The 26,476-nt window shown below is 40.1% G+C and overlaps 1 protein-coding gene across 8 annotated transcripts in view; it reads left to right on the top strand.

The window, feature by feature from the left end:
* The window catches only part of MAST3 (microtubule associated serine/threonine kinase 3), a 282,906-nt gene that overhangs the window by 192,536 nt on the left and 63,894 nt on the right, over positions 1–26,476 (top strand). For 5 of the 8 annotated variants that reach the window (XM_089670050.1, XM_089670046.1, XM_089670048.1 and 2 more), the window contains 5 exons: positions 1,755–1,827; positions 8,079–8,099; positions 8,194–8,272; positions 13,343–13,500; positions 14,326–14,401. In XM_089670050.1, the coding sequence (XP_089526176.1) occupies positions 1,755–1,827; positions 8,079–8,099; positions 8,194–8,272; positions 13,343–13,500; positions 14,326–14,401 (407 nt within the window). The remainder of the gene's footprint in view (positions 1–1,754; positions 1,828–8,078; positions 8,100–8,193; positions 8,273–13,342; positions 13,501–14,325; positions 14,402–26,476) is intronic. The other 3 variants (XM_089670052.1, XM_089670047.1, XM_089670054.1) reach the window with 1 other exon arrangement.

Genomic DNA, 26,476 nt, shown 5'->3' with positions numbered 1-26,476 from the left:
AGCAGATCTTCCAGATCAACTGGATATTTTATCCCAAAGACTTGTTTACCACCCTACTTCAGTCACTGGCTTTATCCGCATGGTTGTTTGAAGCCCTGGTCCTGAAGGACAGGTGCCTTTCCGATTTGGTGATTCCCACAATGCAAAAAGTCAGGAAGTCCACTTTCTGTATGGTCTACAATCGCATACAAAGCCATAATTCACTTGGTGCAAGAAAAGAAGCTTTCATTCCATAAAATATTCAAGAGACATGTCTGGCTTTTTTGCAATCAGGTCTGGATCAACAATTGGTTCTAAGTACCATCAAGTGTCCATTCTTGTCATTTGCACTCTTGTTCCAAAGACCACTTGCCTACCATTCTTTAAGTCCTCTGTACAGGGCATTTCTCATGTATATCCCCTCTGTGGGATATACATTTTGGTTCTTTTGGCATCTAAAAAAGTGCAGGGTATATTCTCTTTTCCACCCTCCTTGTTGCAATAGCCTCAGAGAGGTGTGTGTCTGAAAGAGCAGCTTTTGTTCTGTAAGAAACCTTTTCTGGTCTTGCACAAAGGCAAGGTGGTATTAAGCATAGACCCTCCTTCTTTCCTACATTCGTTTAGGCTTGGTTACCTCACGCAGAACATTTTCACATGTTCTACCATGTTCAGGCCTCATCTGATGCCAGATTTTGGTGTAGAGTCCTACAAGTGGCCTTTTGAGCTGCAAAAAGTAACCAAATTTTTTTCTTTGAATTATAGTTGGCCCGGTTTGCTTTTTTTTTTTTTTTTTTCTTTTTGGCCATGTTGCCCACCCCTAAGTTGGACTGCTTTTGTATGTTCCAGTTATATCTGAATCCTGTGTAGCTAAATGAACCAGAAATGAAATTGGAATTGTGCTCTGTACATTTTTTTTTTTTTTTCTTTTTTTTTTTTTCTAGGAGTTCATTGAGGGACACAGGTTCAACACTTTTTTTTTTTTTTTTTTTACAGTATTTTCTTACAAGCTAGGAATAGAAGTGGTTGGTCCAGGCAGGCCACTGTTTTGTAGGTGGCAGTATAACCAAATTGTCTTAATTCTGTGTCCCTCAACGAATGCCAAGAAAATTTTTTTTAGAGTGAGTGGAAAATGTTTTTGAAGTAATCGCAGTAGTCATGATTGGATTGGAAAAAAAATGTATTGTCTGATCTGCAGTTTGAAAAATGATACCAGAGCTGGTGCTGAATTTGATAAACCCTTAATAGTAGTTTACTTGATCAGAACTGTAAGCTCTCGTTTGCAAGTACAGCACTCTATGAAAATGGATCCACTTATGAATTTTTTTCAGAGCGTGGTAGAACAACGTATGCTAGGCATTCAGGAAGTGATTCTGCTGCCTTCTGAATGCCTGCCTGTTTTTATCGTTCCCTCATTCATTGAATTCTGAGACACATATTCACTATGCCCTATGAGTAGGTACAGCTGTATATCATGCATAGCCTGCCTTCCGAACTATAGAGGTGCCGAGAAGAGGTGTTTCAGAATGCACAGTCAGTACAGGATCCGAGGTACCATGGGATATGTAGTCTATAAAAAACCAAAAGTAAACCGCAGAAGAGAAGCTGTAAATCGTTCAGGAAACATAAATGGAATTTTTTTTTTTTCTTGCAAGCTTTTGGATTCTTAAAAATATCTGTTTGCATTGCTATTACATTGTTGATGTTTGCACTTTGTGATATTTACTTCTAGCTGCCACGTACAGATATGTTTGCTCATTTGCATGCTCTTTTGATAGCAGGGAGCAGCCCTCTGGACAGCCCAAGAAACTTCTCTACTAGTACATCTGTCAACTTTCCTTTTGCACGTAGGTGAGTGTAACGGACCCATTTATCATGATTTTAAAACTATAGAGTATTTAAATTCTTATTTATTTGCAGTACAATTAAACAATATTTCATTCACTTAGCTCTGCCTTCCTTTAACTTGTTCCCGCCGGCTGTACAGTTACATGCAGCCCCTGGGCGGACAGGCTTTAATGTCAAGCAACTGCATATATGCATCCATAGGGTACAATTTTCTGTGCTGACAGCACATCCACAACATGCTCCCAGCACCGTAATTAAAATGTGATACAATGCATACTTGCAGTCGGGAGCTTCCTATCACTTGACCACTGTCCGGGATATTCACAGTGGGCACGATTGGAATGCCTGCCCCTGGCATTTAGATTCTCTTAACCACCCCAATACTGGGCACTTTCTCCCCCCTTTTCTGCACAGGCCAGTTTTCAGCTTTTGGCACTATCACATTTTGAGTGCCAATTACTGTCATGCAACACCCAAATGAAATTTTTATCGTTTTTGGAGACAGATCTTGCTTTTAACGTGTTTGGTTTTTTTTTTTCTTTATGAATTAAAAAATACAGAAACTTTTTTTCTTTTTCTGTTTTATAAAAGTTTGCAAAAAATAATCTTAAGTTTAGATCAAACTTTATTCTTCATTTCCTTGGTAAAAATAACCCAAATCTGTGTATATTAGTTTGTGTGAACGTATTTTACCATAGTCTACAAACTATGGTGTGTATATGTGTATATATTTATATGTATATGAAAATTTACCAATCCTGATGTACTAAAGGTCTTTCAAATTTCTTGAGGCACTAAAATGCCAGGACGGTGCAAATGACCCTTTTTCGAAACGTAGACATCCCAAGGTATTTAGTAGGGCATGGTGAGGGTTTTTTTTTTTTTTTTTTTTTTTTTTGTAATTCTTGTCACAATTTTATGGAACAGGGCCCCCAAATCAAGAAAGTTTACTATGCTTCAGTTATGAATAAACACAGTGATTGATTGGTACCAATCACTCATTGTGTTCAATCACTCCAGGAAAGGAAGGGGCTGGTAAATGTGACATATATAAGGACTCTTCCCCCACTATTCATCCTAAGAATCCTATAGTGTGCTTGCAGCTGGGAAGGAGAGAAGAGAAAAGGGGTGGGGGTCTCGGGCAGCATGGAGAAATGTATGGTGCATTGGGAGGTGCTGCAGAGAGAGCCGTACAGGGGATCAGTTCCATTAATTGCCCCCCCTCCCCCCGCTGTGCTGATCTCCCTCCCAGCCCACATTTGAATTACCTGGCTGCCTGGGCCCCCCTGCTGGTCTGGGCCATGTACAGGAGGAACAGTGATACCCTCTTATCCCTGGACCTGGCCAGCCTAAATGCTTTTTGAGCCTTATGGTTGTTTCTTCTAACGTCAGCATAAATGCTTTTTGAGCGTATGTGTTGAACTGCTTGGACTGTATGCTTTCTTGCTCTCAAGTATGTTACTCCTTTGTGTATGGTGGTATGTCACCCTGTCTTTTCCCTGTGGTCTTCCACCAAGATCTCATTAGTCTAGTTTCAGGTGTTCTAGTCTCCAGGCACATGACAGTACAGGGGCCGTACAGCATTTAGAGCCCGTGTAATCGCTCTGCTGTGACCTGCAGCTGCCTGCATTCGCACAGATGTGTGCTCCAAACATATACTATCTCCAGCCCTGGAGCATCTTTTCATTCTTCTCAATGGGCAGCTGTATGTTGGAGATGTGGGTCCCCGGATAGTGATTATGCAGCCTCTGCATGCTGTATGGCCGTGTGTATGAAGCCATATTGTGGTTCATGTATTTGTGGCTACTAGGCCAGAGTTCTTTGTGTATCCCTGGCGTCTGTTAACTGAGGTGCAGCTAGTCTGTTATATCAGACAATGTTTTGAGCCACGGATCATATGTTCATATCCCTTTTTTTTTTTTTTTTCTGTTGCTGCAGTTTATATGGTAGAAAGAAGGGGTTTTTAAAAAGTACCTGGGATGGTCCCTTTTTAGGTAGATCGGGGACCCTATGTGGGTTAATCCATTTGATTGTTTTGTTTATTCTCAAGATTTTTAGATGGTTTTTTTTTTTTTTTTTTTTTTGTTTTTTTGTTTTGTTTTTCCCCTAAATCAATTTTGTATGTTTATTTGCACTATGTGCAGGTAGTAGGAGCATGCAACGTCAAAACATTTCACAACACAAGCTTGTTCTTAAGTAGGTTATTCTAAAAATCACTTTCCTGTTTCTGTGCTGTTACACATCTGCTGCCTGAAGCATTTGCCGGAGGAACGAGGAAATGGCTCTGTTAAAGCAAATGAGTGTTGGGTTTTTTTTTTTGTTTTGTTTTGTTTTTTTTGGCCCTCTAGGGTCCATGTAACACTAGGATTGCTAAACACCCTCCTCCCTTTGGGCTGCTTTACTTTGCGATTCACTTTTCTTTCTTTTGATCTAGGCATTTTTTTCAGTTTTTTTCTCCTGACAGTGGCTCATTTGTTTGCATATCAGTAATGTGTATGTCCTTTTTGATAATTGTTTTGAACGGTGGATCGCTTTAGATTTGTTTTAGGCGAAGGCTCACTGTTTAACTCACCAGGGTGGAGCAGGTGCTCCTGGCTCTTGGTATGTTTGCATTTTGAGAAGTGACTCAGTCAGTTTATCACAAACCAAGCAGGCTCTTTTCAGGTTTTTGCATACCTCCCAACTTTTGAACTTGATAAAGGGACAGTTTTTCAGAGGGGCAGAATATTGAATGCATAGTTTACTGTGGTGAAAAGTTGGGGTGTCCTAAAGATAAACCAGAAGCAGATTTGGTAAGAATCTCACCTGGCATTGGAAGCTTCGTGATAATATGAACAGAAACAGCCCATTAATTATCTATTTGTTTATCTAGTTACAAATTCTAATACAGTCTATATAGTGTGACAGTCAAGCAGCTCTCCGCAGAGAATACAATCATACACAAACTACACTTTAAACACATTTAGTCCCCTGTCACACTGGGAATAGATTCAAATCGCATGACAAGTTGCACCCAATTGTCTGCAAAGGGAGCGGACTCCATCAGAAACGCACCGAATTTTGAAAGTGCAGGTGCGGCTTCCATAGACATCTGCATGAAGTTGCGCAGATGTCTTCCAAGGCACACCTGAAGTCGGACTGACATCCGATTTTTTTTTTTTTTTTTTTTTTTTTTTTCTCCCCCCATGCGAATTTAAGTGAAGTCGCGCGATCTCAGTTGTATTCGGTGTGACCAAAAACTGTTAGAAAACTTCATTTGACACTGATCTTTCTGAGTATTGTGACTGCGAGTCTTGTCACTGGATACGCAGCACGCGTATGCCACAGTCCTTTTACCCACAAGGTATACTTTAATAACTGTGCCACATGCAGCACACATCTTTAAAAAGTTGAACCCTTCCATTACATATGCTTTTCTGCACACCACCTACGTTAAAGAAGAATTTCAGAAGTTCATAATGTAAAAAATTGTGGGAAAAAAATTATTTTTTTCCCAAAAAGTGACAAAAGATTACAACCTCAAAATACTCACCATGCAGGGGTATTTGTACTGTCCTGGCAATTTAGGGCCGCAGGAAATTAGACCGTCAGCATATCAGAATTGATCAATTTTCGAAATTATATATATCCTAGTTTGTAGCCTAATTTTCATACAGACTAAATATACACTGATTTTTGGTTATTTTTTTACCAAAGAAATGTAGCTGATTACATTTTGGCCTAAATTTATGAATAAAGATTATTTGCAAAATTTTAAAATTGAAACTAAAGCATGTGGGGTGTTTTTTTTTTTTTTTTGTTTTGTTTTATAAAGCAAAAACTAAAAAAACCCAGTGGTGTCCAAATACCAACAAAAGAACAAATACATTTAATTTGGGTACAGTGTTGCATGACCAATCAATTGCCAGTTTAAGTAGCGCAGTACTGAATAGCAAAAAAATGTCCTGGGGTAAAATGCCCAAAAAAGGGGGTGAAGCCTTTCCAGAGGTCAAGTGGTTATTCGTTGATGTGGATTGTTTTGGATCTGACCAGAGCAGAAAATGTACTCTTAAGATTTGTTTCCAAGTAGTGTGTTTTTTTTTTTTTTTTTTTTAAGCAATGCAATTGTTTTCAACTTGATATATGAACTATGTTTCATTGTCTTCTTTTCTGTGGCTGTATAGTTCACCTAATGAGCCTTGATATTTATTTTATTTATTACAGCGCCGCCAATTTTACACAGCGCTTTTTACGTGTGTATATATATATATATATATATATTGTACATTCACATCAGTCCCTAACCCTCAAGGGGCATATAATCTAAGGTTCTGAACTCACATTTATACATACACATACTAGGGCCAATTTAGACCGGATCCAATTAACCTACCAGCATGTCTTTAGTGTGGGAGGAAACCAGAGTACCAAAAGGAAACCCATGCAGGCACAGGGAGAACATGCAAACTCCAGGCAGGTGATGCTGTGGTTGGGATTCGAACCAACGACCCTAGTACTGCCAGGCGGAAGTGCTTACCATTTAGCCACTGAGCTGCCCACAAGCAAATCTGTCAAGCAAATCTGTTACTTCAGGCCCTGGGTGTTATTGTGAAGGGACAGCTGTTTCCTTTTTCTCTAGCCAAGGTACACAAGGTGTTCCTTGCCTTTTTGGTATGGATAGCTCTGGCCTTTTTATATCGGCATTTTGTCATAGACTCAATCCCCCCCCCCCCCCCCCCCCCCAGTCACCTTCCCAGGGGAATAAGTTCTGGGTGTCCCCTTGATTCGTGGCCTTATTTAGTCAACAGCGTCTCCCAGGATCCCTAGCTGGTTTTGTATACATTCTCGAAGCCCAAAGTCTGTAATTTAGCATCTGTAGTGTGATAGGGCAACGTGTGGCGCAACATCATCTTGATTTGATAATAAATCTGCATCGCTGGACAACATGATTGACGTGGGATTTGCCCCAAGGGGCATTTTTAAATGTTTTTTTTCAGTGTGTGCATCATTGAAATTGAATTAGGAGGACTCGCATACCCCATACACATATCCCTGGGGGCAGAATAGGATATCTGGGGTCCCCTTTATTCGAAGAGGGCTTTTAAATTCATACAAATTCAATTCTGTCAGGAATGGGGGGGCACATAATCTCTGCCTTCCCTCTCCAGGTCACTCAGGTTGCATGTCTGGACTTACCTGTCAAACAAAGCCTTGCAGCGCTATCTGGGGCAGTGATAGCATAGCACTGGATGGCTTTGTTTTACAGGTAAGTCTGCCATAAGGTGCTGATATGTGTGCATACGAACACAGTATAGCACAGCATTATAGCATAAATCTCCTGGGGCCCATTAAAAAATAATAAAAAAAAAAAAATTATAGTTTTGTTACATATTAAAGATTCGTGTATATTCAATGTTTCCGCATTCTTTTTTGCATTTGCAAGGCCCAGCTACCTGCCTTTAACAAGGTCTTGCAAACTTGCTTAAAAAAAAAATTGGATTTACTAAAATACTGTGTTCAGGGTTTGCGGACTTCCCACTGGGTGCGCTGAACCTCCCATGATCTGAACTTTTCCAGAGCCACTCACCTTTATTAGGTAGGGAAATTTAAAGTAAAATGTGCTGTTAAGTAACAAAGTAGATCTTGCAAGGGTTTGTCTGAAAACAATTTATATATGGATTTATAAGATAGAAAAATTAAAGCAGAGGCTCCCCCAATTAAATCAGCAGCTACAAATACTGTAGCAGCTCACTTTTAATATAAGAGCACATACCTGTCCAGGGATCCAGCTATGTCCTCACCAGAGCCAATTCTTCAGTTGGCTTCAGGTGCAGGTGCCAGCATTTTCAGTAAGAGAAGCTTCACAGCCGGTTTCCTACTGTGCATGCACGAGTGTCTCAGAAGGTTGAGGGGTAAGGGGGGGGGGGGGGTGTTGAACCTCCGGCCCAGATCGCCGTGGCTCATGTAACCTGTTAAAATCAGGTATGCGCTCTACACCCCCCAACCACCACCACCTCCAAAATAAAAGTGCCAAATGCAGAAGGCAAACAAGTGGAACTGCCGCTTATGGGTGAAGTTCCCCTTTAAGAGGTTGTCAACAAATGTGTTCCATGCTTCTGAGCCATTCTTTTCTTAGATACTGGCTATTATCTGTTACCTACTAATGTATTTTTATCTTTAGGATTATCTTTGTACTGATATTACTAATATTACTGCCTGTTAAATATTTTAATGTTCTTTTTTTTTTTGCTGTTTAATCCTCAAAATAATTGCAGTCATGGACCACGCACTGACAGGTAATAACAAATACGTTTTGCCATCTATCAAAACTGGATTAAACTATTTTTAACTATGGAACTTTTATAACCATTGTCATTTAATTTCTTTTAGAGCTGATGGACGTAGATGGTCCTTGGCATCTTTGCCATCATCTGGATATGGTACCAATACTCCAAGTTCCACTCTTTCGGTAAATCGCTGCTAATCTTAAGATCTATATCTGCAAGCTAATAATCAGATGTGATGTGATCTTGCATGAATAAAGCTGTAAAAGCTAACATCACAGTTTTAACCATAAAAGATGTACAGTTAAAAAAAAATCTTTTTGTTTTGTGACTTTCCTATGAATGGCTGAAAAAAAAATGTTATCTGATCTTTACTTAATCATTATAAGGTCAATCTTCAGCTGGCCATAAACAGGCCAAAAGTTTGCACATTTCCCATACAATTTTTGGTTCTGAGTACTCGGGAATTGTTTGATACTGAACATTATAATAGCAGTAGAGTTTAAATGTATAGGGTTCCATATAGTCTCTCTTGTACCCTAAAAGAATGTAACTTTCTTGATAAAGTTTATAAAAAGTTAGTTGTCTGGCTTCAGAATTTTTGAGCGTCTTGTAAATGAGTGTTAGAAAAATATTGGACTTCCTTTAGCTTTATACTTGTTCTGAGTCAGAGATTCATTAAAGATTAATTGCACTTTCATACAACTTCCCTTTATTGTGTTTGCCACCCTCCAGTGACCTAACGGAGCCCACCCACCCCCTGCAGATGCATAGCTGTATAGATCAAATGCCCACAGCCTCTGGGGATTCTTTACATTCCACACAAGTCCTTTTGCCCAGTCTGCCCTGCGCATGTGCAATAAGGTCCCATAGACTTCTATGGGGTGCCTCTATCTTCCAGTTTGGAGACGAAATACATAGACTTCTGTGGGACTCTACTGTGCAGATGCGGCCAGGAGACAGAAGACCTTGTCATATGGGATGTACACCATCCCTGGAAACTGCATGTGTCAAATCTTAGTAAATATGCATCTGTGGATAGGGAGGGTGGGCTTTGTTAAAAAGGACAAGTGAACTTTTTTTCAAAATACACTTTTTTTTTAAGGCCAGTGCATCAGTATGACAAGATTTGGATAGACTGGTGAGGGGTTAGATCCACTGTCAGGTTGTTATCTTTGTGTCCCCATTAGGGAGATTTGCTGTCGCTAGTTCTGATCATCAACCATTGTCACTGGGAATAAAGGTGAGGGTAAATTCAAAAATTAAATTGCCACTGACAGGAATAATAGGAAATCAAAAAATTATGACATTTATTCTCGTGACAACTGCCTAAGAGGTATTATCCCTCACATTGGAAAGGTATCCTCTCACTCCCTGTTGAGTCTACAATACAGGAATTGAAGGTGAGTCTGCCTGAAGAGATACAGGTGGCAAAAAAAGTCTTACTGCTGTTTAACTCTCCCCTACTGTCCAAAATTGAGAAACTGTCTACATTTTGGATAGAGTAGGGTTAAAAAAAAAAAAAAAAAAGGATTAAAAGGTTGCTACCAAAACAGGAATAAAGGGGAAATCTTCCAATCAGAACACTTGTTCCCCAGCCAACTGACTGAGGGGCTATCCCTCACATTGAAAATATACTGTTGCATATCCTTTTTCAGCCTACAATACACAGTACAGGAAGTGAAGTTAAATCTGCCTAATGAGACACAGATGGCGAAAAAGACACAGATGGCGAAAAAACTCTATCCAAAATGGAAGAAAGTTTAAAAATACACTTTGCACCTTTTGCAGATATGACAACTGAACACAGTCGCCACATTCTTTCTACAATGGAAATCAGATATTGTTAAGATAATTATTTTTTTACACTGTTGCTGAAGGTTCAACAAATATATTGTATTTGTAGATTGCTTTGCAGTCACCCTTTCAGGTGACCTTAGAGCTCTAATAGAACTCCAATGTCTCTTTAAAAAGAACCTATTTACTCAACGCAACCTCATCTTTTCTATTTCACAAAAAAATGGGTATTGTATTGTGTTTGTGTGCACTAAAATTAGATTGTGTGTCATTCAATAATTACCTAATTTTTATGCACATTGCAATTGCAGCCATTTTATTCTATAGGGTCTCTGCTTAACAGAAAATACTGTATAGATTGTTTTGGGTTTTAAGATAATCTTCATGCCTAAAACATTTAACATATGTTCAGTGTGTGTATGTGGTGAGCAGATGTGGGAGCAGGTACCTGCTCCCTTTTTAGGTGACGTTCTTGGTGAAGTTTTTAGTTTAAGACTAATGGATGAAAAGGAACAGCAGAGGGCACAATCTAAATGTTGCATAAAGGCATATTTTGTTAATGGCAAAAAAGACAAATGGCAGCTCACATGTTGGCAAAATAAAAACACATGTCACATATCCTCAGCCAGATAAAACTGTCATAGTCAAGGTTGCAGTGGTAATCAGACCAGGTCTACCTGAGATGTAGGAGACTTTGACAGGGTGGGAAAGCTGTAGTGAATAACACCAGATTTCAGGAGGCGTAAGGGGAGAGTGTGACCTTTTGTGGCAATTTGAGGCTGACCAGCCTCTTTGTCAAGCCTGCCCCTTCATTGCAAAGATTGGTCTTTTATAGCTCATAAAACTATAAGGCTCAGCTACTACTTAAATCTAATCTCCAGCAATTTTTACACTTCACATAGTTTGTTTGGGCCAAGCTGGCCCGGACAAACTATGTCCCAAACTAACATGTGAGGCTGCTGGATGTGCAGTATAAACTGTATGTAAAGTGGATATAAAAAGTCTAAACACCCTTGTTGAAATGTCAGGTTTCTGTGATTTAAAAAAATGAGACCAAGATAAATCATTTCAGAACTTTTTACACCTTTTTAATGTAACCTATAAACTCTAGAACTCAGTTGAGCAAGAAACTGAAATCTTTTAGTGGGGTGGGGGGTGGCGGAGAGTAAACATGACAAGCTAAAAAAAATGTGGTTGTGTAAGTGTGCACACCTTCTTATAACTGGGGATGTAGTTGTGTTCAGAATTAAGTGCAGCGAGGTACATAGTTCATTTGTACCATCTTTGCCAAAACGAACTATGTAAAGTGTAACAGAAGCTGGAGATTGGCTTTAAATGACATTTGGCACAACAAAACTTTGTCGGCAGCTACAAGAACTTTAATACATAAGTCTACAACAACAAAGTTAAAGTGAACAGTTAAATGAAACTAAATGCAGAATTCATAAATTATTAAAAACAAGCTTGGTCATAATATATGTATAAAACATTATATAATGAAAAAAGTATACACACACTGCAAAAAGAATTAAACAATAATGGTTGCAAAAGTACAGGTGAAACTCAAAAAAATTAGAATATCGTGCAAAAGTTCATTTATTTCAGTAATGCAACTTAAAAGGTGAAACTAATATATGAGACTCATTACATGCAAAGCAAGATAGTTCAAGCCGTGATTTGTCATAATTGTGATGATTATGGCTTACAGCTCATGAAAACCCCAAATCCACAATCTCAGAAAATTAGAATATTGTGAAAAGGTGCAATATTCTAGGCTCAAAGTGTCCCACTCTAATCAGCTAATTAAGTCATAACACCTGCAAAGGGTTCCTGAGCCTTTAAATGGTCTCTGTCTGGTTCAGTAGGAATCACAATCATGGGAAAGACTGCTGACCTGACAGCTGTGCAGAAAACCATCAATGACACCCTCCATAAGGAGGGAAAGCCTCAAAAGGTAATTGCAAAAGAAGTTGGATGTTCCCAAAGTGCTGTATCAAAGCACATTAATAGAAAGTTATGTGGAAGGGAAAAGTGTGGCAGAAAAAGGTGCACAAGCAGCAGGGATGACGGCAGCCTGGAGAGGATTGTCAGGAAAAGGCCATTCAAAAGTGTTGGGGACTTTCACAAGGAGTGAACTGAGGCTAGAGTCAGTGCATCAAGAGCCACCACACACAGACGGATCCTGGACATGGGCTTCAAATGTCGTGTTCCTCTTGTCAAGCCACTCCTGAACAACAAATGACGTCAGAAGCGTCGTACCTGGGCTAAAGAAAAAGAGACCTGGTCTGTTGCTCAGTGGTCCAAAGTGCTCTTTTCTGATGAGAGCAACTTGTGCATCTCATTTGGAAACCAAGGACCCAGAGTATGGAGGAAGAATGGAGAGGCACACACTGCAAGATGCTTGAAGTCCAGTGTGAAGTTTCCACAGTCTGTGTTGATTTGGGGAGCCATGTCATCTGCTGGTGTTGGTCCACTGTGCTTCATTAAGTCCAGGGTCAACGCAGCCGTCTACCAGGAGATTTTGGAGCACTTCATGCTTCCTTCCGCAGACGAGCTTTATGGGGATGCAGACTTCATTTTCCAGCAGGACTTGGCACCTGCCCACACTGCCAAAAGCACCAAACCCTGGTTCAATGACCGTGGGATTACTGTGCTTGATTGGCCAGTAAACTCGCCTGACCTGAACCCCATAGAGAATCCATAGGGCATTGCCAAGAGAAAGATGAGACATGAGACTGAACAATGCAGAAGAACTGAAGGCCGCTATTGAAGCATCCTGGTCTTCCATAACACCTCAGCAGTGCCACAGGCTGATAGCTTCCATGCCACACCGCATTGAGGCAGTAATTGCTGCAAAAGGGTCCCAAACCAAGTACTGAGTACATATGCATGCTTATACTTTTCAGAGGTCCGATATTGTTCTATGTACAATCCTTGTTTTATTGATTGCATGTAATCTAATTTTCTGAGATTGTGGATTTGGGGTTTTCATGAGCTGTAAGCCATAATCCTCACAATTCTGACACATCACGGCTTGAACTATCTTGCTTTGCATGTAATGTCTATCTCGTAGTTTCACCTTTTAAGTTGCATTACTGAAATAAATTAACTTTTGCACGATATTCTAATTTTTCAAGTTTCACCTGTACATATCAAACACTCATTAAGGCACACCATTAAATGACTGTAATAACCTATTTCTTTCTGCAGCCCCTTAAAGCTGTGTGATATGCAATATTTTTATTTTATTTTTTGATAGCATGTGAGTTGTCTTTTCTCTATTTAATATATATGCTTTTATGCTACACTTAGATTGCACCCTCTGATCTTCATTTGTATGACTCCATAGACAAATCTAAATAATTAAAATGTTTATACAGTGCAGTAAAGTAGTTTTTATTGACTCCCTTATGTGCGTAAACCATGCTCTGTTTGCATTAATGGTTCTCTCTCTGCAGTCTTCCTCCTCTTCTCAAGAGAGGTTGCATCAACTACCCTACCAGCCCACTGCCGATGAACTTCATTTTCTTTCCAAGCACTTCCGCAGCACAGAGAGCGTTACTAATGAAGAGGGAAGGCAACCACCATGTATGCGGCCTCGTTCACGGAGCCTCAGGTGAGAGTTCTGTAATGTACTAACATTAAAAATCAACTTGCACCTGCAATATTAAACCATGAACAAAAATTTATAAAAGAGTGATGCAACTAATTCAGTTTTGTAGTAAATGTATAACTTCATGATGATAAAATCCTTCTCTAGTTCATTTTCTGACTACTGTTTAAAAAGGTACACTTGTCCATAGTTGTTCCATACATATATAGTTATTGTGACTACGGAAAATGTTGGCTTGTTTACATGTTCCAAGAAATCATGAAAACAGAGTGGAGAACAGTGATGGACGGTCACCGATCTTCACTATGAGCAGACTGAGAATTGATCAATTAGCAGCCATATGATCGATCTTGGAGCTGATGTGGGACATCCGCAGCATCGCAGAAAAAATGGCAGTTGACTAGTGCAAAACCGCCTAATAGGTTAATTGAAATCCTATGCGGAGTAATATCACTACAAAAGTGGATGCGATATTGTATTTATTTGTATTTATTTGATCGTGAAAAATTGGATGGCACTTTTTTCCTTTTTTGACATCCGCAGCATCACACTGATGATGCTGCTGCATAGTTTGTTTTTTGGTTTTTGCTTCTTCTTTTTTTTTGTAAACCTCATACAAATATGAATGCTGTTGTGTTACTTTTGAAACATAAATTTGTCACGAATTCACATCACAGATTTGTTTTGTGAATATACTGTTATTTTTTGTTATTTAGGTAATAATTCTTCCATTATAAAGGGAACAGAAGTAAAGATTTTGAGAGAGGACATGAAGCAATAGATATAAATGTTTTTGTGTATTCATGAAGAAATCTGTTTGTCTTTCAGCCCTGGTCGAGCATCGGGAAACTTTGATAATGAGATCATTATGATGAATCATGTTTATAAGGAGAGATTTCCTAAGGTAATTGTATGTCAAGCTCATGAATTATGTTGCCTCTTACTGTCCATTAAACAGCAGCCTTTTTTTATCTTTGTTTAATGAACTTTATTTTTCTAATATGGAAGAGGAGCCACTTACATATATCCCTTTAACCGTTTGTATTGGTGGCTCCATTGGGCATTAAAAGTCTTTCTTCTTACTGTAGCTGCACCCCATTATGGGTGGTGAGGTAAAGCCAGTACTGAGCCCTGTCCCTTCTCTAGAATGACTTTTCTTTTAACCGCCATGATGGAAACATCTGTGCTACCCTGGTCAAATAATAAATGATCACTCATTTCTGCAGCTCTTTGTGTTCATCTTTGACTGCTTGTACACATGCACAGCCCCAGCCGATGGATCACACAGCCCTGTAGCATTGTATCACCTTTATGAAGATTAGTCAACACTGTTTGGACTGGTGCCATGTATGACACAGCCCTGCAGCTGATTGTTCGCAAAAGTGAGATTGCTCAGCACTGCAGGGCTGTGATCCATCAGGTAGGGCTGTGTATGTTTACAAACAGCTGCAGACAGGCACGCAGAGCAACAGGTTTTGGAATCCTTTGTGAATAGTAGCACCGGCGACCAGTGCTGTTGCTCACAAATCCATCAACAGATCTTTTCAGTAGTGTGGTTAGACATGAAGAAGGGTGGAAGTTTATTATCTAATCACACTGCTCGGCAATGGCAGAACAAATTCCAACAGCATCAAGTGTTACTGCACTTGGTTCCCTAAAGGATTGAATAAAAATCTACTGAGAGTTCTTCTTTAATGTTGTTCAATAAAAAAATACATCTGCCTATTTTGTTTCCAACTGACAGCTATGTTTGGAAACATGTTAGGTGCGTTATAGTCTTTAGAGGGCAAATGGACAACAGTCTGCCCTTTAAGAGGGAAACAAACAATCTGACTTTCCTCAGGCAGAAGCATGGGCTACTGCTTCTTTTTTTTTTTTTTTTTTTTTTTTTAAAGTTTGATTATGGGAATGAAAAGAGAATGAACATCATTCTTTAGCACACACTGTCACTTACCTGTCCCATAAATATAGTGATTGGAGAACAGGTTTTTCAAATTGCTCATCAGTGTTCCCAGAGACAGGAAAGGTTGAGAGTTGTCCTCATACTGTATGAGGTGGCCATGCGATTCAGTCGTAATCTCATATCTATAGATACCCTTTTACTAAAACAAAGTGTAAGTGGCTGTTATTGTTCAGTCCTGCAGAGGGAGATCATTCATAGAAGGTAAATGACAGATTTCTGTCTGAATTCTAAATATCTCAATACTAAACCTGCTTTTTATTTTGGCCCATGCTGCATAAAAAAGGATTAGCCCCTTTTTCTGCAGGGGAAAGGAAACGTCTTCAGGAAGCAATGCTGCTGTCTCCTGATGCCTGTGTGGGTTTTTTTTTTTTTTGTTCTAGTTTTTTTTATAACTGCTGAAAGGGTCATTTGCATTGTGGCTCAGCCACGCGTATAAAAGTAGCCTAAGAGCTGCCATTTTTCTCAATAGTATATTTAAAAGCAGTTTTTCAATCATGGACACCGGACAGTAGATTAATGCCCAGCTCCAGGAAAATGTTAAATTTATTACTTGAAGTGGAGCTGTGCCTGCACTGCAGGGGTTAATTGCTTCTTTAGTGTAGGGGAGAGTAAAATCTCTTACAAAAAACGGCCACTGCCCCAGTCTATAACTGACCTTCACAGCAAGGAGCACATGTCAAACAGCAAAAAAGAAAAATTCCCAGCTCACACTTGCCAGCCTGCAAACAAACTGAATTACCTGTCTAGCAGTATGCGTTTAAAAACGGAGGTTTAGCACACATTTGCAAATACAAGCTACAAAGCCTCGTCATGGTACCCCAGTATTCTGTAGGAGAGTAAATTCCCATTACCCTACCTGATCCTCCGCTCCCTCAATCTCATCAACATATGGCTCAAAAGGGGGCTTAAATTTTGACGTGGGTTGGGGAAGGGGGAACCCCACGTTGTGGTTTTTTTTTTTTGTTTTTTTTTCCCCATTCAGCTGTCAGTGGGGAACCCTACTGACAGCTGATGACTCATCCATTGATTAGACAGGGCAGCTGTTTTCCCTACCCTCTCCTTAACAACAGTTTACAGCTTACATGCTAGGCTAAACACTGCTTAACACTGGCAACAAATGCTAAAACATTAGCGTTTTTTTGTCCAGTGTTTTTAAGCAGTTTTTAGCTTGTCTCGTGTGCATGAGGACTAAATGGCAAGTAGATCTATTGTCATGTACAGAAGGATTTGAATATTAGGTTGTGAAACAAATGAACAGGGGACATCTTCCTCTGTCTATAGTCCATAACTTATAGAGCCCATTTTAGCTGAATGGGAACAAGTCACTAAGCGGTATCTTACCACATCCACCTCAACCATACCAGACCACATGTCCTCAACATGGGGGTTGCTTTGGGGCAGCCCCCCCCCCCCCCCAAAGCACCTTGGCTAGTGGTGTGGGGGTCTGAGGGCGGGGGGCTTATTGGTATCTGCAGTAGTATGCGATATTCATTCACAAAAAAAGACTAGTGTGAAAAAAGACAGGAGACCGTCTTTGACAAGTGCTTTATTAAAAGAAGAAAAAAAAAATGTCCCCCCCCTCCCCCCCCCGAAGTAGATATAACGCCAATCACGGTGCCCGCCGCATCGCCTCATTCTTTCCCCCCTCCCTCTCTGAGAGGCACAGTGACATATGGCAGAGTGTGTGTGTGTAAGTGTCACAGGCCAGAGCCCAGCAGGGGGGCTACGTGCTATAAAGCCCCAAGGGAGCTGGGGCTTCACTGTCCAAAGAACCTGTAAAATTTAGCACCTCGTAAAAAGATAACACAGCCTTCCCAGGAGTTCAAAAGACATTCCAAGGAAGCACACCAGATAAACTTTTTAAAAATCCATTTTTCCCCTATGTGTCATATCTTGGAATATGAGAGACTTACATAAAAACCAGACATATCGTCAGATTGGCCAAGAGGAAGCAAACCGTTTGATAGGTCACTTGTCTTGTCTCGAATACTTAGGAAAGCCGAAAATTAGATCTCGTGAACCGTTCAGTGTATAATTTCATATCTAATCAATCCTCAGACGTGTTTGCATCATCTACCGGCGTGTGGAATGCCACTTGTGCATAGGAAAAGTTATGAGCCAAAATATGAACTGCACGGGATTTTGGTTCTAGTTTAGGTCCACGCCCTAAATGGGGTATTGGTCCTTGACATCAGAGACATCCCCTGCTGGGGAACTACAAATTGGGCTGTCAGGCCTAAGAGAGGGAAGTTGAAGAATTCTCCCATTTTAACATCAATACCACCTGGGGAGACCCGTACCCTTTCGCTCTGAAACTTGATCTGCTAACCCAGGACTTTGGCAAGTACTTTAACCCTTTAACCTCTCCCTGTTATCTCTTTGCTGTGCTGTTCTCTCTGTGTATGTATGTATGTATGTATGTGTGTGTGTGTGTATGTATGTATATATGTATGTGTGTATGTATATATGTATATGTGTATATATATATATATATATATATATATATTGTGTATGTATGTATGTGTGTGTGTATGTGTATATATATATATATATATATAGTGTGTATATGTGCGTGTGTATATTACATCTTCTGTAAATATTTTTATTGTACCCCTTTTTGACTTTTCAGTAATAAATCTTCCCTTCTGAAAGCGTTGAACTGTTTCTATAGCTCTTAATTGCAATTTACGAATTCTTGCCTCTAAAAAGAACGCTACTGTGTTTGTTTAACCCTCTGTATAACCAGCCTGCGGTGACCGTGTTATACAGACGATTACCTCAACCATTATAGTGTTGTGGATATCGCTGAATTTCCTCTTTCTCTGTACAAGAAGGAGGTGGTGGCAGTGTGAAGGGTTAATTGCGCAGTTAACCAGACCTCAGGCTGCCGGTACATCGATTGTGGTCCATTAGCTGGAAAATTGTTGTTCAGGGTGCGGCTGGGTGTGGCATTGTTGCATACGTGACATCGCTGCTTCAGATTGGCCAGTCACGTGTTTGGTGAGAAGGTCAGGGTTCGGACGCCGCGTCTGTCACATATTGGTGACAGCGATCGTGGGATTGTCACATATTGGTGGTAGCGATCCCGTGTCCGTCACATATGTTTTTACTATTTTCAGTAAATACCGCATACTAGCAATAATGAATTGACTTTTTCAGCATCACATGCAATATGTGATCATGTGACTGACTTAACTCATGTGATAAGCTTTAGTGAATTGTGCCCAGCGTCTTGAGGAATAAGGACATTTTTTTTTTCCCGCTCTGCTGGGGATTTCCTCCAGTCACAAAGCTGCTGGTAGTTTTCAAGCTGGATATGTAAAAAAGTCTAGTTAGGCAACCAGGATTTTCTTGGTCATCTGAAAATTGAGTATTTCAGTGTGCTCACACTAGATCCCCAAATCTGTGCATTCATTGCAGAGCTATCAGACACTGTATCCCAGGATACCTCTGCCAACACCCTTCAGTACTGCCTATTTGCTAGCCCCTGGGGGATTTGTAAAAGTATCTTTTTATTTTATACTTCTGTGGCCTCTTTTCTCACTACTGCAGCTTAGGAATAGGAGTCTTGTAGTGCAGAAAGAATCATCATGAGTCTTCAGGCATGCACAGCACCATGAATCTCTTGGGCATGTATTGCAGTTTGCTGTATATGCCCTGCCTTGTTGTGGGCTGGATTGTCTCTGCATCTCTGCTTACTCCTTTTTTCTTTTTTTTTTTTCTTCTTTTTTTTTTTTTGACACCGCATGGAATCACTGCTAATAACCACCTGTCGCTTAGGGCTGCAGTCTCCAAAACCAATTATCTGGCGCTAGCAGTAACTGTTACCCTTCAGGCAAACGGCTGCATACACTATGATCTAAACTCCAAAATGTCTGAGGATATGCAGAGCTTGCATCATAGACAGAAAAGCCTGTTAAACATGAAAAACAAAGAAAAGGACAAAGACTCTTGTCTCCCAGTAGTTTATCTTTTTATTAGTTCTTTTAACCAATAATAACACTCACAAAGTTGGTAGAATAACTTGCTTTTAGAACACGCAACTGGACCACGCCAAACACCAACGTCTCAGATGTTTAAAGCTTTCAACCACTTGCCTCTAAATGCTGGCTCCAGCCATCAGTGTTCAAAATGGCTTATTGGTAATGTGTTTCTGACAAAAAAGGTCTCTTTTGAGCAGGTTGATGCACTGTTTTACTCCAACCTTTTATGGTTCCCAAAAGGTTGAATCCATCTTTCTGCAGCTTTTAGTAGAAGAGAGCCTTTACCAGTTTGTGACTCTCCCCTCTGGCCTGTATTAAGTTCAGCAGGTCTATTCCAAGGCATTGCCCCAGTCTAGCATCTAGCATCATCACCTTTTCCATCCTTGGGTCATCTCTGTGATAGGTTATCTAAACAATCTCCTACTTTTAAACCTTTTCATACTAGAACTTGAAAGCCAACTTTAGGATCACCTTGCAGATGCTGTAGAAATTCAGCTGGCTGATGGACTAAAAAAATAAATACTCTGATTCTGCCCTATGTCTGGAACATGGGTTAATTCTGGAAACCTGGTTGGTGAAAATGTTTTTTTTCACCTGGAGAGGATTCTAACATTCTGGGCTCAGGTCAGGCATCTTGGAACTTAATGCTGACTCTTCTGCCAATGTTGCAGAAAGTTTCTGGTTGTCATTATAGCTTTGTTCAAAGCAGTTGTCTTCTCTGATTTTCAAACCAGGACCCTTCATGAAGATTCTATACATGTTAGACTATTGCTTCTTTCCTTGGACAAGGGAAATTCATCTTTCTTCCTCTGCAGTGGAACATCATCAGCACAGATGCAAGTATCTGTGGATGGAGTGGAGCTTTGTATCTACAGGGTCACTCACCGGTCCCAGGAGGAATCAAGACTTGTTATGCTGAAATTTCAGTGATCCTGGTTTTCCTTCTTTTGTTGGACAGACGTTCTGGAAAGGCACCTAGTTCTGGTACGGTCCACACTGGCATATGCAAATTATCAGGATGGCACAGAGTCCTTCCACTTCCCAGCAAGCACTGGCTTTCTCTGCAATGCACATTCCCAACATAGAAAACTGGCAGGAGGTCTTCTTATGCTGCCAGTATCTGAATTCTGAATATTCTGTCAACCAGGATTTGCCAAAAGTATTGGGACTTCTGCCTTTTACACGCACATGAATTTTAATGACATCCCAGTCTTAGTCGGTAGGGTTCAATATTGAATTTGCCCACCCTTTGCAGCTATAACAGCTTCAACTCTTCTGGGAAGGTTTAGGAGTATGTCTATGGGAATGTTTGACCATTCTTCCAGAAGTGCATTTGTGAGGTCAGGCACTGATGTCAGATGAGAAGGCCTGGCTCGCAGTCTCTGCTCTAATTCATCCCAAAGGTGTTCTATCGGGTTGAGGGCAGGACTCTGTGCAGGCCAGTCAAGTTCCTCCTCCCCAAACCCGCTCATCCATGTCTTTTTGGACCTTGCTTTGTGCACTGGTGCGCAGTCATGTTGGAACAGGAAGGGGCCATCCCCAAACTGTTCCCACAAAGTTGGGAGCATGAAATTGTCTAAAATGTCTTGGTATGCTGACGTCTCAACAGTTGCCTTCACTGGAACTATGTACTATGTATGTCTATGTATTCCACTCCTTCAGATGTGAATGGATCCGTATGTGGTGATGAGTACCATACGATTTTAACCTTGGAGCTTCTTTGCCAGTAACTCCTGACAAATTAGTCTTTTGATTCCCAACTTTCTTCAGTTCATGTTGCTAACCATGTGAAGCCCTCTCTTGACCATTTGAATTTTAACTCTGATCCTTACAGAGTGTCCCATTCAGGCATATTTCAGAAGTTCCTTTGTTGACCTTGTCCCCAAAGGTAGTTTTTTTGGTTGATTTTACATTGGCTAGAAGGATTTGAAAACTGGCTGTTTTTTGTTTTTCAAGACCACATTTCTCATCGTTCACAAGGATAAGGTAGTGCTCTTTGTCTTTCCTTTTTACCTAAGGTCCAGTTCTGCTCTGCCCCATTACTTGAATGCTAATGCTACTCTAAGCCATAAACGAAGATGTATATTGTCCCCCTGGTATTCAGGAATGGGGTGCTGGTGTGAAATATCGCCATCCAGTAGTGTGAAGTATACTTAGAAAAATCACTGCTCTCCCAGTCCAGTCTGAGTTGTTAACATGTGTGAGATGCTTCAGCCTTACACCACTCCACAAGCCATGTCCTCTGACCTGTGTCAGACTGGATTGGGAGAGCAATGATTTTTCCAAGTATATTACTTGAATGCTACTTTCTCTTCAAAAGTAGTATTATTTGTTATTCTGGTTAGTACCTGGGTTCTTATAGTGCCTGGGTTCTTATAGTTATAAGTGGCACCTTATTTTTTTTGTCTATCCCAGCGCTTTAAAGTGTTAGAATCCCCCTTTTCCTTGTCACATTTCACCAAGGCAATGGGCACTTATTGGGACTTCTGTCACCAAATATTTGTGTCCCAATTTTTATGCTTGCAACTTGGCCTTCTATCTTCACATTCACAAAGTTTTACAGGGTAGATGCGATTACATTGGTGAATGCAAGCTTCGGCTACAAGGACATGCAGGCAGCTGTGTGATTGACCCTTTCTGGAGTGATGAAAGCTGCGAACTAGGCCTTTTAGGTGTAGTTCCTCATTATGGATTGCTTATTGAAATCTTACTAGTCATCTAATCTGAAGTGTTTTTTTTTTTTTTTTTGCTGTACAGTGTAAGCATCTATAGGATATAGCCACACGAGGGAGCTGTCTGTTTTTGTTTTAAAGCTTAGGGCTTATTTGGAGTATAAAGCAGTGATTGTGATATTCACTGCAGTTATAGTATTTCTTCCTGGAGTATTTTAAATTACTGTGATTTATTCACCTGCAACTTTTATATATGCAAATGTCAGACCCTCTTGTAAACAGCAATGTACGTACTGGTCATCTAATCTACAGTGTTGTGTCCTTAACTGAATGTCGAAGTAAAGAATTTATATTATGAGTCCAAAAAAAAAAAAAATCCTATCTTATATAGCACTGTATACTTGCCAGTCATTAAATTTGTGCTAGCTTTTGCAATTGACAATCGCCTAGGGTAACACAAGTATGGAGAGAAGTAGTAAATATACATTGCAGATAACTTGGAGAGCTTAGTTAAACTTAAGCTATGCATAGAATTCATAACACAGAATAGGCTTAGAGCTAGGGATCGGTAAGACTGTAGCAGGGCATTGTAATAAAAATCAGTGAAATCCACTAGATGGACCTAATCGCTTTAGCCTTTTAGGTTATAACTTTTTCTTTATTTGATGTTTTTATAATGCAATATCCCTACATCAAAGAGATCACATTAATGCTGTTGGCCAGCTTGAACATGTATTTATGGGCAAACCAAGAATCCTTGTTTGTATGAAAAGGTTTTCAAAATGTGTATATAAGGGTGCCTAGTGAGGATGGATTAGAATCCTAAGTGTAGTGTGTATGTATGTATGTGCATTTTTTTTTATATATATATATATATATATATATATATATATCTCTAAATTACTGTATATCTTATTGTGTATATGTATTAACAAAAGTGTGTCCATTCCAGAACAGGAAAGGTTTTGGGGATATAACAATGCTAATGAAGTGAGTGAGCAGTATGTCAAGAGAGTGGGGAAGAGGGTATTATAGGAGGTAATAATGTACAGTAAAAAAGTGTGGAGGATATTACAGATGGGAAATACAGTATGTCCAAAAGACGAGTATTGAGGGTGTGACAGTGGCCAATAAGTACAGGGGAAAAATGCAGAGGGTATGGTAGTTTTCAGTAGAGGAATCTAGAGGTATGATGGGGGAGGTATGTGAAGGAGAGAATTGTGGAACGTATGACAGCATTATGTGTAGGAGACAAATGTGGGGGTTATAACAGTGGGAAGAAAAGTGTGTGAATAGTATGACTGCGAGAAGAACAACTAATGTTTTGACTCTCAATGGTGGTTACTGGTCTTTCTATATATGGCAACAAAATCACTTAAATATATAGTCACAGACTTAAAGGTGAACAATAGGGGTGAAGAAATGAGACCAATAATGCATTGGGCATCCATTTAGAAAACCAAGTCATTATACAGCAGCTGCATGGAAGCTGAGCTCTTCACGCAGGGTTTTACCAAGGAGGTTCAAAGGATTGTCCAGGAAACAGGCCTGTTAAGCATGAAGCAGGTTGTTCTGGAATAGTTTTAGGTGGCTAGGATTTTGTTGGCCGCACAGCAGACTGTGAAGGTGGTGGGTAGGGTACTGAAACAGGATGATTGTGTCAGTAGGCCTGAGGACAATGGAGGTTATAAACGTTTAAATATTTGCAAATGTTAAATAAAGGCATTGGTCCACCCAGTTCAGCCTGAAAGACTGTAAAGGAGTTACCATCAGGGTATTAGTAGGACTGTGTCATGGCGTTTAGGAACAGTGGAGGTTATTCTGGGGACGTGGGAGATGAGGCTGTGCAGAAGATTCCCACTGGAGTCTGTGGAGATGACTAATATTTGGCATGCGGCACTGAATGAATTTGAGGAATTTTTCACATGTACTGGAGATTGTATGCTGAAGAGTTCTTGCACATGGCTTGGGTACTTAAACGTTATTACAAATTTGCTGGGGATTTGGCTGCTAAGGGGTAAAAGCACATGCACTGGCAGCTGAGAGAATAATGCACATTAGCATGAGACATATGCAGAAGAATAGCTGCTGAGAAGTTAAAGCACATACATTAGGTATTGCTTGCTGATGGGTTAACCTACGTGAACTGGGTACTGAGAGTAAATAATGCACAAGGACCGAGGACTGGGAGTTGAGGGATTATATATTTGTGCAGTGGAATGTGTGCTGAAGGGTTAAATGACCTGAGCTGGGCCTGAAAGCTAAGTAGTTAAGCTTGATATACTGGTGGTAAGTCACTGGGGTATTTATTCATATACAGATTGAATGTTCATCACTAACTGGTTGATGCACATGCTCTTGAAGCAGACTACATGCACTGCAGACAAGTCAATGAGGGGTTTATGCTTATAGGAAGGGGGACTGAATGAGCTGACACTTCTTCTGGGATAAGTGATCACTGAGCGGTAAATGCACTTACACTGCAGGCTGGTCACTGATGGATTAATGTCCAAATATGCCAGATTTGTCACTCTTGGGTTAATGCTCATTCTCCCTTTGTGTAAAACTAGCTAGAGAACTCCATCTACTGGAGGGGCCATCTCACTGCCGGTGTTGATATTGGGGAGTAAAAGTGTGTGCGTGTGCAGGATACAGGGGAAATACCAATTTACAACACACAAGCACAATCCTGGACTACACAAGGGGATGCAATGAGAAATTTCTGCAGATTTAGGGCTGCGACTTCTGCTGAACGGAGCATTACTCTGAGTGCTGTGTTTGAGGTCAGTGTGTAATGTCTTATTAGGAAAAGAACAGTTTTGAACATGCAGTCTGGTTGAAATGTGTGATTGGAGTAAAGAGTACAATGGAAAGGCCGACGTGTGTGTGCTGGAGGAGATCTACAGGGGGAGGACCAATGTTTTTGTGTGTTTGTGCTGGGGGGGAGAGATGCAGGGGAAAAAAAGTGCTGTACTGGAGGTGGAATCTTACTGGGTAATGACCAATCCGTATGCTGGAGGTGTGATGTCACTGGGGAAGCACCAGGAAGATATACAATGGCAGACTGAAAGTTGAATTAAGAAATTATATAATGTTAGATACACTTTTTTTGATTTTTAATAAAATATGTATCAAAACAGAGGAATAGAAATTATATAAAATACGTATTGAACACGTCACCATTTTTCTTAGTAAATATATTTCTAAAGGTGCTATTAACATGAAATTTGTACCACATGTTGGTAACAACCCATGCAATCCATACATACAAAGAAACCAAAACAAACAAGTTCAGAAATTAAGTTGTATTATTACAATGGAATGACACGGAAAAAGTATTGAACACGCTAACTGAAAAGTATCTAATACTACGTACAAAATCCTTTGTTGGTAATGACAGCTTCAAGACACCTGTATAGAGAAACTAGTTGCATGCATTGCTCAGGTGAGATTTTAGCTCATGTTTCCACACAGTCTTCATACCGTGAAGGTTCTGTGGGCATTTTCTTTGAACTCTGATCTTTAGTTCTTTCTATAGATTTTCTATTGGATTCAAGTCAGGTCATTGGCTGGGCCATTCTAGCAGGTTTATTTTCTTTCTTTGAAACCAATTGAGAGTTTCCTTGTATTTGTGTTTGGGATCCTTGCCTTGCTGAAATGTCCCCCCTTGTTTCATCATCCTGGTAGATGGCAGCAGATTATCAAGATTGTCTGTCTTTTTTTTTTTTTTTTCCCATTCATCCTTCCTTCAATGATATGTTTGCCTGTACCATATGCTGAAAAGCCCCACACCGTGATGTTCCCACCTCTAAATTTTGTTGGTATGGTGCTATTTGACCTCCAAACATGGTGTGTATTATGGCATCCAAAGAGTTCAATTTTGGTCTCATCTGACCGGACTATATTCTCCCATTATTTCACAGGCTTATTTAAATGTTGTGCAGCAAACTTTAAACGAGCTTCAACATGCTTTTTCTTCAGCAACAGAGTCTTGCACGTTGAGCGTGCATTCTGGCCATGGTGGTTGAGTGCATTACTTATTGTTTTCTTTGAAACATTTGTACCTGCTAATTCCAGGTCTTTCTGAATCTCTCAACAGGTGGTCTTTGGCTCTTGGACAGCTCTTCTAATACTTTTCAGACTTCTGTCAGAAATCTTGTGAGGAGCACCTGTTTGTGGCCAGTTTATGGTGAAATGATGTTCTTTGCACTTTTGGATTGTGGCTCCAACAGTGCTCACTGGAACATTCAGAAGTTTAAAAATCCTTCTGTAATCCATGCCATCAGTGTGTTTTTGCAACAATAAGGTTGCAAAGGTCTTGAGTGAGCTCTTTGCTTTTACCCATCATGAGATGCTTCTTG

The sequence above is a fragment of the Staurois parvus genome, unplaced genomic scaffold (assembly GCF_062004578.1).
Source record: "Staurois parvus isolate SC_StPar_1 unplaced genomic scaffold, SC_StPar_1.0 ptg000086l, whole genome shotgun sequence".
NCBI classification, from domain to species: Eukaryota; Metazoa; Chordata; class Amphibia; order Anura; family Ranidae; genus Staurois; species Staurois parvus.
The sequence above is the reverse complement of the archived record's forward strand: the minus strand, read 5'-3'. Positions and strand labels throughout refer to the sequence as shown.